This window comes from Lucilia sericata, unplaced genomic scaffold (genome assembly GCF_015586225.1).
Source record: "Lucilia sericata isolate MDLA Ls3-8-SP2 unplaced genomic scaffold, ASM1558622v1 Contig000012F_arrow, whole genome shotgun sequence".
Taxonomy (NCBI): domain Eukaryota; kingdom Metazoa; phylum Arthropoda; class Insecta; order Diptera; family Calliphoridae; genus Lucilia; species Lucilia sericata.
Genome location: NW_023994051.1, coordinates 1350744 through 1366866, shown reverse-complemented (window position 1 = coordinate 1366866; position 16123 = coordinate 1350744). Strand labels below are relative to the sequence as shown.

At 27.2% G+C, this 16123-nt stretch overlaps 1 protein-coding gene across 4 annotated transcripts in view; it reads right to left on the bottom strand.

The window, feature by feature from the left end:
- Nucleotides 1–16123, bottom strand: part of LOC119604243 (homeobox protein homothorax) — a 160595-nt gene that overhangs the window by 46055 nt on the left and 98417 nt on the right. For 2 of the 4 annotated variants that reach the window (XM_037956744.1, XM_037956734.1), the window contains exon 8: nucleotides 10813–10860. In XM_037956744.1, the coding sequence (XP_037812672.1) occupies nucleotides 10813–10860 (48 nt within the window). The remainder of the gene's footprint in view (nucleotides 1–10812; nucleotides 10861–16123) is intronic. The other 2 variants (XM_037956758.1, XM_037956752.1) reach the window with 1 other exon arrangement.

Here is a 16123-nt window from a genome sequence, read left to right as displayed (position 1 = left end):
GAACAAAATATTCATTTTTTTCTGGTTTATACATATAGAATATTTTTCTGTTTTTAGAGCCATTTGTTTTTCATTTATGGTTTTTGCCATATTTAAAGTTATTGTGTGTATGTGTGTTTTTCTTTTGTTTTTGGCAATTTTAAGAAACAGACACCAAGTAACTACTAGCCAGAGTATGTCGTAGTGTTGTGTTTAATTATGGAATAAGGACACCTAGTCTGGCTGCATATATTCCCAAAAATGAAAAAATTCTTATACATATTTATATTTGTATTATTTACTTAAAAAGTAATTATTTTTTTCTGCAAAAAAAAACAACAATGTCTGGGTTTATAGCCTGAGTATTTAAGTTTTTGCCTAAAAGTATGTTAAATTAATTAAATTTTTATACAAGTTGTAATATATAAGGCCTACTTTTGGGCTAGACATAATAAAATACTTTAAATTGTAATAATTTTAAATGAATTTGTATAGTCTTAATAAAAACTTTTGGGCTTTGAGGTTGGTTTATATAAACATTTTGTGACTCAATAAAAACTATAAAAAATCAAATGTCTGTTAACCCCTCATACCCTTTAGGAAATGTAACAAAAATAATAATAATATCGTAAAAAAGCCACAAAAAGAGTACATTTACACTCTTTAGTTAAGGCCGGCAGAACAATCACAGAACAGATAGTTAAACATTACATACAGTTACCATATACATACATATACTTAAATAATCGAGTGTGTAAAAACACTTTCATACAGTTAAATTCTACATAACCATACACATATGTATATCCACTTGTCGTCTATCCAGTGTAAAACACATACTGCTAAAAATTTTACTTATACATCGACATTTATACTTACAATAACCATACAAAGTGAAGTAAAGTAAGTTAACGTGTAATGGTGGAAAAACCAGTGTCAAGGTTAACGACCAATGAATTTATTTTGCTTGAATAAATTTTACGATAATGAGGAAATTGTCGTTGTAAGTATAACTACGGACACTTATACATACATACATACAGACCGTCAGACAATCATACATACAAACCCAATAAAAGTAAAATGTCATCGTCATGTACATGTACACAACAACAACAGCTATTAAAAAAAAACTTTAGTGTTGTTGTTTTTTAAAGGAAGTTAAAATTAAAATATGGCTCTTAAAAGTAGGCTTTAATTTTTGTTCCTTTTTTTATACAAAAATATGTTTAAGTAAATGACTTAAAGTTGGCAAAATTTGCAATTAATTGTTTAGCCTTTAAAAAAAATGTGTTTTTTTGTTTTGTGTGTGTTCGTATAGTTTAAACAAATTTGCCAGTAATTGTGTGTGTTTTTTATATTTTTGTCTGTGTGCGTTTTTTGTGAACTTTTAGTTTGTAATTTATGGTCATCTTGACGGTTTTTAGGCTTAAAACTTTTACATCATAAATTCAAGGTAAAAATTTGTAACAATAAAAAACACTTGTTGCTTAAGTTAATAAAATTTGGTAAGGAGCATCGCATAAATTTGTTGAAATAATAAAGAATATTGAAAAAAAAAAACGCCTAAAAACCTGCTACAAATTAAGTTATATTTTTTAGAGGAAAACATCAACTTGTAAAATGTATAAAAAATACAACAAAAAAATTTAATAGTTATATTGATAACTATTAAATAACTAAATTTTCTATACGATTTTCTACCCAAGAAAACAAAGCATACTTTTAGTTGCTGATATGTTTTTGTTTGATGCGTTCAATCTTCTTATTTCATTTACTAGTACAACTTTGCAACTTGCAAACAGAGGCTAAGCGGAACAGTATAAGAAGAAATACAACAGAAAAATCTTAATACTATATATTTTTCTTCTTAGAAGAATGATTCGATGATTTTTAAGCGCCTGCGTTAAAATGAAAACCAATCGCATCAAAGCACCCCATTAAATAACGTCATCTACCAACATCATCATCATCATTATTAACATCCTCTAGGAAAAAAAAAGAAAGAAATCATATTATATACATACACGTAGTCATACATATATTTTTTCCATGCTCTTTATCATACAATTTTGTTAGAACTTGTGTGTGTGTGTGCTTTTTTTCCTTCCTTTTTTTAAAGAAGAACAACATCTGTGGGATTAAATACTCCATTTTAAATTAAATTTTAGTTAAAAATTTAAATTTATTAAGGCAAAATCCATTAAATTGTAAATAAACAATTTACAGTGCATACTTTTGGGGGTTTCCTATAAATATTATTGAAAGCATACTTTGAGGTATTATTTAGTGTGAACATTTTTCCTAATTTTTTCTTTGTTAGTTTATTTTGAATATGGAATTAATTTGTAATATTCCTTTTTAAAAAGCTTTTGCAAATATTTTGCTTAAACTTTAAAGTTTCTTCATTTGCTTTCCAAAAATTCATTAAATTTCTTTTTAAAAAAAGCTATTATTTTTGTAAAATATTTATAAAATTTGTAATATACCAGCTACTGCTCGCAATCCACAAAACACCAGCATAGCAATGCAACATTTTTTTTTTTTTTTGTTCTTAAACATTTCATATACATTTCTTTACAAATATTCTTTTTTTTGCAGAATTTTTCTACATTTTGTTTTTAAAGAATGTTGTTAAAATGAAACTAAAAAGAACTAAAGTAAATTTTGTTGCATGAATGCTACTAGATGGTGGCACAAACAACATAGAAAAAAACTACTATAACATGGTTGTAAGCAGTGTAAAGCAGACAAGAAAAAAAAGTAACTACAACAAAAAACCAGAAGCTTAGTAGCAAAAATACCATAAGAGTAGTGTGCACAAAATGTAAAAATTCCAATTTACTATTTGGCTAAAGCTTGTGCTTAAAAATACTTTCATTTCCTTTTTGTTTAGTTTTTTTTCGCAAACTTATTCTTTATTTTTTCAATGAAGCACATTTTTAATTTTTTTTCTGTAAAATGTTATATTAACCCCTTGAGTGGAAATAGTCCTAATGTCTTAGGAACTATTTTTAAAGAGCTTAATATGCTTTAAGATTATTTTTGGGAAGGTTTGTTAAAAGAGCTTTTTGTATAACAAGCTTTAATGAGTTTATTAAAGAGCTTTTAAGTTTTAAGAGTAATAAACCTAATGTGTTAGTTTATATGTAAGCTTTTAAAATGAGCTTTTTTGAAGCTTAATTAAAGCTTTTACTTAAAATTTTTGTTTAGCTTAAACAATCTGCAAATTTTATAAATAAAACTAAGCCTAATCAAAAAAGCTTCTAATCATTTGGAAAATGGGTTAACCGTTTGGTTTTTCAGTTCTTTTTCCTTCTCCGCCACTAGTCTTTACTAAAGCAATTAATTTTTTGTTCCTTTTTGCTTTAATAAATAAAAAAAAAGTTGAAAAAAAATAACATTAAGAGCTTATATGGAACTAAAAAAATATATAGAAAAAGAAATTATATGAAAAAATGTAATAAAGCAAATGGTATTATTAGCTTTTTTCTACAAAATCTTCTACATAGAAGAAGAAGGGTTGCAAAACAATTTTTAAATTTAATTTCTTTTCTGCTTAACGAAATTTTTTCCGTTACTTCCTCTCTTTTTTTTTTTGCAATTTCATTTTGAACTACAGCAGCAGTACAGTGTAACAGAGAATTCCTTAAAATCCTTAGCTGTCACAATATATTTTTTGTGCCTGACTTAATTTTCTTGCTTGCATTTCTTTCCATCAAAAATAAAAGAATAAAACTTTTTTATATATATTTTTTATACTTCATTCCTATAGATTTTTTTCCCATATATATATGTATGTATATACTTTACAATTTTGTTGTTATTTGAAGCATTCATTCGTGCAATGCTTATACTTGGATGAATACATACAGAGCAGTTCCTTTGGAAAGTATATGTGAGAATGTGTATGCCATGGCACTTCTAAGCCACACACCATTTTCATCTAACAAACAACAACCAGTCAAAGTCTTGGCTGAGGGTAGTATTTCTTTTTTTTTTCTATACTTTCTGCTACATATACACTCTTAAACTTTTCACTACTCTTACATTTAGAACAAATAACGAAAAAAATATACAAAATTTAGTATATTCTTTATTACTTATGTGTATGTATGTAGAGTGTAAAGTAGGTTCTCCTTCCCTTTTGGCCAATTTGTTGCCTTAGTTCTTTGTTGTTGTGGGGAGAAGCGGAAATAGTTTTTAGAAAAATCTAATATGGCAACCAGGGTCTCAAAGGCGAGTGAGCTTAACAACCATTACTAACAAACCATGTTAAGGTTCCAGCATAAAAAAAAAAAAAAAAAAAACAGTAGAAAAATATAGTAATAAAATATAAAAGTTTAAGAGAAAAGGAAAAGCAAGATGGGGCAAAAATGTTAAGAAAATGCAATTTTCTGGGAAATTGTTTAAAAGTTAGAAAAAAAAAAAATTTAAATTTTAAAATTTAAATTTCTAAATTCTATTAGCCTTAAAATATGCTTTTTTATAATTATCTTTAGAAAATCCTCAAGGTAGGCTTTAATTTTCTATTAAATTAATAATTAACCTAAAAGTAGGCTTTTTTAAAACTCCTTTAATTATTGCGTATTAAAGTAACTCAAAATTTACTAAAATTTATCAAAATACATATTTTCATTAAACTTATTATTTTTATTTATAAATATTATTGATTTAACCAACTGAACTTGGGGGATTTGTCAAAAAAAAAGATTTTTTTATTGTGTTTGGTTTATTTGCACTAAATAGTACTACTAACCTAATAAAATAAACATTTTTGTTTAACTCTATTAACTGTAAATGACATGTGTGTGTGTGAAATGAATTGTTGCAGGGGTAGGAGGCAGGGAAAAAGCATGCTTAGCTGTCAAAAAGCTGTCAAAAAAAGAAATATGCATAGAGAATGACCTCTAAAATAAAAATATACAGGCTGGCTGTTTGTTATACACATACATACATATATGTTGTCTGTACGCTGTGCCACAAAACAATTTGTCTGCTTGATTTTTTTTTTCAAAAAACACAAGAAAAGAGTTCGCGCTTTGGAGTGTTTGTTTGGGTGTATGTATGTCTGAAAATTTTTCAAAACTGCAAACTACTATATGAAGTGTATTTGACATAATGTGGCACTTTCATTTTTTTTTTTGTTATTTCGTTTTGTTTTATTGAAATAAATTGAAAGTTGTAAAAAAGGCCTTTAAATGAAAATCTACTTTATTTTATTATTTGTAGCAAGCGAGACTTGCAAAACAGCAGCAGTAGCCGACTGACGCCTAATTGATGATTATGATGATGATGATGATCATCATCATCATAAGCGTCCGTATTGTCATCTCTACATTGTCATTATTAATGTTGATAATGATGACAATGATTGTTTGATTGTATGCTAAAAAAAACCTATATATAAACTGTTAAGTTAGTTTATTAAGTGTCATTATTGACACATAGTGACAATTAGAATGACAGCAAAAGTCTACAAACATATTGAAAATATAATTTATAATTTAAAAAATGTTAACAACAATTGTCGTCTCTTTCTAAACGTTGTGTTTTGTAAAAAATTTAAATGAAAAATGACAGAACAAAAAATAAAAACTGAAAAGTTGAATGACTTTTTGGACAGAAATTTAAGGAAGTGTAAATAGGAAAACTTGATTAGGGAAAAAGCTTTAAAATAAAAAAATTTTCAATGAAATTATTTATTTCATAAAATTTCACTAATTAATTCCCAAAATAGCTTTTTTGGTAAAAAGCTTTATAACAAAAGTTTGTTGCATTTGAAATTTAAGACACTTTTATAGAAAAAAGCTCAATTTAATAAAAACCTCCTGATATAGCTTTTTCTTCAAAAAGCCCAATTTCATAAAACTCAATTAGTTAATACTGAAATAAGCTTTTTATAAAAAAAATTTTATAGTAATAATTTGTTTCATTTTAATTTTTTTTTTAAATGAAACAATTTTTTTTCTTTAAAAACATTTTGTTTAAAAAGCTCAATTTTATAAAAACTTCCTGATAACGTTTTTCATTGATAATAACTTTTTCTAAAAAACAACACTCTTTAACTAATAGAAACAATAATCAGGTAATAAATTGTGAAAAAAGCTTTGTAATAAAAGTTTCTTTAAAAAGCTTTTTATAAAAAAACTTTATTAAAAGCTTTTTCTATAAACATTTTTAAAATAGAAAAAATTTAAAAAGGCTCTTTTTACAAAAGCTTTTTAAATTTATTCCTGAAACCTCTTCTTCCTTCTAAAACCCAAAGTTCATTCAACTCGACTTTAAAAATGTTTACATTAAACTTAAAATAAATCAATTTTAAGGAAATCCCTTTTAAATTTGCTTAAATTTACTATTATTATCAGCAACAGCAACAACAATAAAAGCAGCACGAAAAATAAAAGCAATGTTGGCGACCTTGAAAATCTGCTGGTGAAATTTATAACAAATTAAAAGCCATAATTTTTCATCTTGACTTAAAAGCACACTGTGTGCTGCGAGTCAATGTAAGCATGTGTTTGTAAATCTGTGTGTGTGTGTGTGTGTGTGAGAGTTTACTAGTTGTAGTTGTTGGTAGTAGTATCAGTACAGTAGAGAAGAGTTCAAAGCTCCCACATTAATATATCACTTTTATTTTTTTTTTCAAGTTGTTTTTGTTGTTGTTTTAAAAGGGAAATCCCCGTAAATACTATGATTTTACTACAAGACATTATGGTTTGTATGTTATTGTAGTTGTTGCTTTTTTTGGTTTATTGTCTGTATATGTTGTAGGCCATCTCTTTCTAGCCTGTTTTAAATTTTTGGCCCATAAATTGTATGAATGAATATTTGTTATTGTTGTCTGCATACAAACACATACACACGCTTACTTACCATATACAAATGTAAGTAAAAAAGCTCACGAAAATATAATAAATTTTAGCCCAAAATAAAAAAAAATAAAACAATAATTCAACTTGGCGGCTGAAAAAGTGGAGAACAAAATTTTGCATTGCATACTTTTGTTAACCAACAATGATTCCACACACACATACAGTTCACAGAACAAAATTAATAACAGACAACAACAAAGTAAAAGCCATTGAACCATAAACATTCTTTAAATATTGAAAACAGAAAAAACCAAAAATGCAACAAAAGAATTTAAGAAAATTTTATATATTTAAGTATTTTTTTTTTTCAAATCATAATTGTAAGAACAATTGTTGCTGTGTATTGTGTTGTAGAAGTCAATGTTGCTGTATTTGTGTTCTTTTTTTTTTGTTTTTGCCTTTAACTTTATGGTGGTGCCCATTAATTTTATTATTTGCCGACTTGTTTGACAGTTCTGACAGACAATTATTTAAAACTTGTGTTTTTGTTCTAAGTTGTGTGTTATGTTATTGTGTGTCGAGTTATTAGTAACTGTAGCTAAACGTAGCAGTAGTAAATATAAACTTCACTTTTTTTAGAGGTCACCGTTCTTAACAAAAAAAAAAATTGGAAAAAAAATTATCATCATTACTATCGTCATCATATGGAGGAGCTCTACAACTACTACCAGAAATTATAGTAACAAATAAATGTTAACACCATTTATTATTTGTTTTTTTTATCTGTACTGTTCGTTTTTGTCTGCCGTTGTTCACTTGCACTTTTTTTTGGCTGTAGCTTGCTGGGGAGGAGTTATTATTATGTTTGTTTTAAAATTAATGGCTTTTAATATGGGTTAGTGGAGAATTTCAAATTGAAGTTCAGTTTTGAAAAATTAACATGTCTAGAGACAAACAACGATAATAATAATATTTTTTAAATATAAAGATTTAAGTTTGTTAGTGAAATATATAAACATGATGTCTGGTTATTTTTAGTAGCACACAAAATATCAAGTATACTTTTAGGGGTCTTAAATTATTGTTAAAAAGATACAAGATTTTGGGTCTATTTTAAGGCTTTAATTTAAAGCAAAATCTTTAGCATATTTTTAGGCAAATATTTTAAAATTGGTTATTAGATGAAATCTTTATTAAAACTAAATTGTCAAAACAAAGCTTTATTAGAGACATAAATTATTTCGCTTATAATGTAAGTTTCTACATTTTTATAATTGTTTTTTTTTTTTCTCTTAAATTTCTTTCGCCTGTTGCCAGGCCACGCCACCAACAAATCGCTGTTAATTATGGAAATAATGTTTAACATTTTTATAGTTCAGTTTTTATTGTTTTCATATTTATTTATTTATTTATGGGGTTTGTTTTCCATATACATAGATGAATGTATATATATAAACCATATAAAAGTCGAAGAGCAGAAAACAAAAAATTATGAAAAATGAAGTGTAAAAACTGTTAGTGTTGATCATAAAACTCATTTTTATAGTTATTAAAAATGTAGCAACAACTCTTAAATTTTTGCATATTATATTTTTAATAAATACTTCTACTACTTTTTGTCTTCTTTCGCTTCTTCAAATGCTTTAAAGACGAGAGAAACAAAAACTCATAAAAAAAATTAAACAACTCTGTAAAAGATTTAATGGCCAGAGGAGTCATAAAAAATATGTGTATGAAGTCTTTAAATACTTTACGTATTGGCGGTTAGCTGGTTACGTTTCGTTTTTTTTTTTTATAGGCAGAACTAATTTTTAGAGTAAATGTTTTATATCTTTGCTTTTATTAGGATGGGTAGATTTGTTAAAGGAATTAGTAGCGGTTAGAGTAGTAGCCAAACTAGCTGGCTGATCGACTGGCTATTGTAAAGTTTCGGTAGCTAAGTTGGGTGTAAAGTGTAGCGAAAGCTAGGAATTAATTCATACTAGAGGTGAATGGTGAATAGTATATGGTTTTTAGTTGTAGCTGCTTTAGAAGTTTGAAAAAATTTATGAAATTTTCTTAAATTTAAGATTTATGAAAACAGCTTTTTTATTTCATAATCTGTTAGTATATTAAAAGCTTTTTAAGCTTAAAATAAAGTCAATTAAAACTTAGTTGAAAATGTGAAAGTTTCAAAATGTTTTTTAAACCATGTTTAATAATTTTGAATGTTTTTTTTTTATATAATAATGGAATTTTGTTAAAATTGTTCATAAACTTTTGAGCTTGTTTTTTTTTTTAAAGACAGCTTTAAGCTTAAAAATATTCATAATTCAAAATGAAATATTTCAAATAGTTTCCTTAGTATTAATAATCATAAAATTTCCATTACTTACATATAGTCATTTTTATGGATCTCTTGAAGATTGAAATTTAAATTATTAAACACAAAATTGTTTTATTTTCTTTCAACTTAATAGAAACATTTTCGTAAAGTTAATATTTATTTGTCTTTTTATTTAGCATGATAAGGGGGAGGAGTTTTTTTTAACTTAAGATGCTGGTCACATACTGGTAGATGTTGCAAAATTGTTAGAACATCTTAAGAGATACAAAATTTATGAGGGGTTGCTTACATTTTTTGTTTTTCAAACATTTTGCAATTTTCTTACTGCTTTTCTCTCTATATGTAGAGGTATCAACAGGATATTTAAGGATAAAAGTTTATATCTTTTTTCTGGATTTTGTTTGGAAAACAATTTGTTTCATAAATAATTCATAAAAAAGAAATTGAATTCTGTTTGCCTGGGCATAAAATAATCACTTAAGTCAAATACAACTAATAGAAAAATAAAAGAAAATTGTATGAACTAAGTTTAAATTTTTTGTCAATTTTTTCAGGAGAGCTTTTAAGCCCGACTTTTATTTTTCTAAAGATTACAATCAATCAATAAAAATGTCTACACTTTTAAAATAAAAAATCTGTGTCTTTTGGAAACTTTAACAGCGATTACTTTGTTAGCATAGTGATGAAATTTTTCAACGCTTTTTATAACTTAAGAAACTTAAACATAAATTCTTTTAAATTCTTTGCCTTACCACCAAAAAAATGGGTGTCGCTCAAGCACGTTCTTAAACCACTATACTTTTACAGTAGCTTTGAAACTCTAAAAGCAACAACAATTACATATAATCAAAATTAAAAACTACTACTAGAGGTTTCATCAAAGAAAACCCCACCAACATCAATGAAGAAATGTGAATGAATGAAAATGCGTGTCTTCCTTCAAGTCAAGACTCTTTTGAAAACTCATTATAGGTGATCTTTTAATATATTTATAATAAGTTCCTGGCCATTATTAAGTTTAAGGCCAATAGGGCGTTTTTTATTACGGCCCTTTGAAACGTGATCGATCATTTAGCGTGCGGGAGCTGTCCATCAGTCTTCACTTATTCTATTCATCTTATACACACCCAAACAACAAAGACTTAAGGGAAGACAACAAAAACAGATAAGAAGAAAACGTCATCAAAGAAGGTTTTGCAACAAAAATTTTTAATTAAAATTTAAAACTTTATAATGAATTTTTATCAGCTGCCTTTTTTTTAAACAAAACTTTGTTGTTACACATCCTGTGTTGTTTTGCTTTTGAATGAAGTATTTTCTTTAATAATAACTAAAACTGCTTCTTGACATAATTTTCTTTATTTTTTAAAAAATATTTAATTTGATTTTTTTTTTTTGGTTTTTTTTCATTTCTTATTTTTTTCTTTGTTTTAATATTGATTAATGTTTTTTTTTTTTTTTTTTTTGCTTAAAAGCTTTTAATTAATTTATGTGTTGCCTGAAAATGCTACTGTTTCGTGGTGATTTTTTAAAGATTTCTTTACATTAATATAGATTTGAAAACTTAACTTTGCTTTTGATAGTTTTAGAGTTAAAGCCATGCAAGAAATTAAGAGTTAGCTTTTTAATTTAAAGAGAATTTTTTTTTTAAATTATAAAGTGTTAATAATGAGGCGATGAAATGTGACTTACCATCATATGTTAGTTCTGTAGGATTTAGTGATGATAAGAACTTACCATCTGTAAAGAGAAAGAGAAAAATAAAGAGAGTTAATTTTTGGGTTTAATATAAAAAATAAAATTTTTCATAAAAATTGCCTTTTTTTAATACAAAAACTTATTTAGTTTTCTTTTATTTATAGAAAAAATAACTCTAGTGCGTGTTTAAACTTTTTAACTCATTATCTCTACAAAGTTCATAAATTTTAATTTCCTTTTAACAACTTGTTGGGCTCAGTTTCTTTTTTTTTTTCTTTTCGTATTCAGACTGTAATATGATGATTTCTTAATAAATCATTATAATTAACCAATTTTAAAGACAACTACGACAGAGTTTTTGTTTTGTTAAACATAATTTTAAAGTCAGCAAATCTTTAGCCAACAATACCTTTTTATACTACATAAAACAACAATTAACATTTTCAACAACAAAGTCGTCGTCTTACACAAAAATCACAAAACTCATGCATCATTTTGTTACAGCAAAAACCAACATGATCTTTTAGGCTCTGAAATACAACAACAAAAATAACAAACGAAAACAACGCACACATAGTGACTGAAACTGATTGCAACTCCACCTAAATATGCGCTTAAATCCCTACAATAAATGTCAACTCTTTTAAAGACAAGTTGTCAAATAAGCACAAATCACTGGGCCTCTTTTCTCTACTACACAAAGCACCTCGTCTTATTCATCATTTTCAGAGTCATTACAATGATTGTCATCATCAGAAGATAATTTTGTTGGTTTTTTGTTTGAAATAAATAAAAATACCAATTCGCACTTGCAATGAAAATTGATAGCAGGCAACACCTTCAACATACTGCCATTGCCAACACCGCCACCGCACCTCCTCGACCATTTTTATGCACCAACAACAACAACAACGTAAAACATTTTATACCATTTTAGTCAACCTGGTTGAAAAAGACACATTCACATCACTTGTTGTTTTCATATAAAACTCATCAACGCCAACCACCATGAAGAAAAATTGAAGGATATTCTTTCTTTTTCAATTCGTGGATGCATTTGTTACTTTTTCTGCTTAAACATTTCATTTCAATTTTACAATTAAATTCAGAAGGAAAACAAAAAAAAAAAAAAAAAAAAAACACTGAAAAAGTAGCTCTAAAATGTGAACCTTTATATGAGCATTATCGTGTATTTGCTCGAGTACAGCAGCAACAACTACAGACTTTAAATGTGTATAGTTTTTGTATTTCAACGCCCATATAAGGTTTATTTCGATTTATTTATCACCTGTCGTCCGAAATTGCAAATTTTCTTAAACAGCAACAACAATAGCATTAAGTAACAGAAAACTCTCTTCTGTTTTCTGTATGAAAACAGAAAATTATATTAAATGACCATTATATATGCCTTACGCGATTTTTTTTGTCTTCTCCACTTTTTGACTACAACTGCTGCATTAATACTACTGTTGTTACTGCCTTTGCTGTAGCTCATACAAAAGACATTGTCATTTCAAGCACAAGCAATTAACAAAATGTTGCTTAAGGTTTTCTGTTGTTGTGTTTTTTTTTGGCTCTTTTTGTAGCCGTAAGGTGCCACAATATAAATATATATTTTGTAATTGGTTTTCAGTTTTATATGTAAACGTGTGTGTGTTTGGGTCTTGAATTAGCCGTAGGAATAGTTAAGTTACCCCAAATGAATACCAAGTAGTAAAGAATTTATTTTTTTCTTTTCTTATTTTGCGAAAAAGCTACAAATTAGCGTAGGGTCTGTGTGTCATTGATCTTGATTGCAAAAGGGGAAATATTAATCCAATGTGACAGGTACTCCTTAAAGGAGAATGGTGAGGAGAAAAGTCTTAATTGAATTCGTAAGTTATAAATTGAAAACAAAAGCTTAGAGTCAAATATAACTAAATTGCGATTGCACTAGAACTGAACTAGAAATGAACTGGAACTGAATTAGAACTGAACTAGAGCTGAACAAGAACTGAACTAGAACTGAACTAGAACTGAACTAGAACTGAACTAGAACTGAACTAGAACTGAACTAGAACTGAACTAGAACTGAACTAGAACTGAACTAGAACTGAACTAGAACTGAACTAGAACTGAACTAGAACTGAACTAGAACTGAACTGAACTAGAACTGAACTAGAACTGAACTAGAACTGAACTAGAACTGAACTAGAACTGAACTAGAACTGAACTAGAACTGAACTAGAACTGAACTAGAACTGAACTAGAACTGAACTAGAACTGAACTAGAACTGAACTAGAACTGAACTAGAACTGAACTAGAACTGAACTAGAACTGAAACTAGAACTGAACTAGAACTGAACTAGAACTGAACTAGAACTGAACTAGAACTAGAACTAGAACTGAACTAGAACTGAACTAGAACTGAACTAGAACTGAACTAGAACTGAACTAGAACTGAACTAGAACTGAACTAGAACTGAACTAGAACTGAACTAGAACTGAACTAGAACTGAACTAGAACTGAACTAGAACTGAACTAGAACTGAACTAGAACTGAACTAGAACTGAACTAGAACTGAACTAGAACTGAACTAGAACTAACTAGAACTGAACTAGAACTGAACTAGAACTGAACTAGAACTGAACTAGAACTGATTTAGAATTGAACTAAAACATAACTCATCGAACGAAAACTGTGCTAGAAATGAATTCAACTAGAATAGAAAAATCTGTTCAGTTCAAACCTATTTCAAATTTCGGATAAAATATTTTTATCTTTGTGATTTAAATTTTTTACATTAAATCTGTTGTTATTATTGTTGTATTATCAATTCTTTCGTATTTATTTAATTCGCAATTTTTCTCAGATTGTTTGTTTGTACTCCCGATTGTCTGATTCATGTTTATGAATGCATTTTTTAAAGTGCAACACTATGTTTTTTGTAACTTTTTTTTCTTCCTTTTTTGTTAATTTTTGTTTGGACGGAATTTTTCGCTTTAGCTCATTGTCTTATCAATATTGGGAATGGAATGGTGAACAAAAAAAATTAAAGAATTGAATGGAGAAAACAAAATAAAAATATATAAATAAATAAAAATAAACCGGCCCATTTCATAAGTAAATTTACATGTTCTTTTTGAGATAAAGTTTTGCTGGTTGAATAAATGCACAAATTGTAGGATTAAACAAAAACAACAACACGCACTGCTGCTGCTGCTGTTGCACTAAAAACACACATTTACAAATATTGAATTCAAATTGGCTGAAATGCTTAAACAGGAAAGCATAATTTATTGATAAATAAATTTTACAAAAAATCACAAAAAAATTATCAGCATTTTTTTCTATACTTAAATGTATGTATTTTTTTATTTTTAATTTAAAATTTTCTTTTAAAAATTACTAAAGTTTTAAGAAAAAAATTTTTTTTCTGTAAGAAGAGCTTTAAACACAACTTTGTTGTATTTGTTAATCATTTAAAACCATTACTTAACCATGCTATGTATGTTAATATTTAGATTCCATCATCTTCTGTAGCTTAAATACAAATTTTATTTTTGTTCGTTCTTCTACTATATAGAAAACAAGTATCGGAGAGTAACAAAAATAAAAAAAAATCAAGAAAAAAATTTTAAATAAAAATGAATACCTTAACATCATTATCATCAGCATTAGGTTGTGTTTGGCTGACTGGCTGTTTAACTAAGCGTCCGACTGAGCTAAGGCTAGTTGGTCTGGCTTGGCTATTTTAGCCTGATGGTGGTTTTGACTTCTTCTTCTTCATCTAAAGCTTTATCGGCTTTATATGTTTTAAGTAAGTTTGAAATGAACAATAACAACAACAACAGCAACAACAAAAATAAATAAACATACCTATAGTTGAAATGAATTAAAAACAAGTTCTTAACGTTTCAAACTTATTTTCTTAACTTGGCTTAAGAAAAAACTCTATATATTGTATAGAATTTTTTTTGGTTCTGCTTTTTTATGCTAAGTATTTGTAGTGGTTGTTGTATTTGTTATATTAGCTAAGCTCAAATTGTTAAGATGAGTTAACAGTTGAACGAAATGTTAATAAAAATCAAGAAAAAAATTTAAAAAAATATAATTTTTTTAAAGAATTTTCAAAAACTAATAAATACGAAAATTAAAATGTTAATAGATTAAGTTAAACTTTGAATTAGCTGGTTTAGTTAAACTTAGATTAACATATTGAAAAATTATAAACAGTTTGGTGTCAATTTCCTACCAGGCGTGCATATTTCTTTTTTCCTCTGTGTATATAATTGACAACGGATGTTATTGATGTCAATTTGGTACTAGGCGTGCATATTTTTTCCCACTGTGCAGACATTATTGACTCAATTGTTACACTGTGCCATGCGCTATAGATCTGTATGTACATATTTTGTTGTAGTTATTTTTTTTAAAGTATTTTAGCCTTTTTGATTAGGTGATCATCGTAACGCATCACATGCCATGTTCTTTAGTTAGTGTTGTTGTCATCGTCGTCATCATCATCAACATCGTCATCAACATCTTTTCTTAAACTTATAGACCGACACAATACACCTCTCCGAAGTAGTATTATCATTGTAAAAGGCTTAAAAAATACATATTCTCCCTGTATACATTAGGGCATACTTAAGTATGTATATTTCTTTTGAGAGTAAGTATGTTTCTTGTACATATGAAGATGATAATATTGATGGTCAGTTTTTGTTATGGTATGGTCAGTCATTGGTTTCTTTTGCTATACTATATATAATATATATTGATGTTTAATTTTTGCTGTGTATATTTCTTAGTGTTATTTAAATATGCAAAATAGTTTTCGGTTAAAATGCATACAAAGTCTGGCTACACATACATATTTCTTTTCGCTCTCTCTACTTTCATGATCACAGGCTATATCTACTGCCTCCTATAACTAGTGTTGGTTAGCCTGTTTTTTTTTGCTTTTCATAAGACTTCTACTTGTCTTAGGTGATCTGTATTTATTTTTTGTTTGTTGGTTGGTTGTTGTTTTTGTATTTCATTTCAATAATATAGTTTAACATGCTGCTGCTTTTGATGAACTCAATGTCGTCTTACTCCATTATACCTCATTATCGCCTTGAGCGTATAAATTATGTTGATGGGATTTTTTTCTTTCTTTTTTTTTTTTTGTAAATTTTAAAACATTTTACTTAAAATAAGTTTTTTTTCAGAAAAAAAGGTTTAAAATGGTTTTCGATTTTATATTAGCTTGAAGGTGATGTTTAATTTGTAATCTTAACATTTTTTTTTTTTGGGAGTTTTGCTTTAGAGAAAATTTA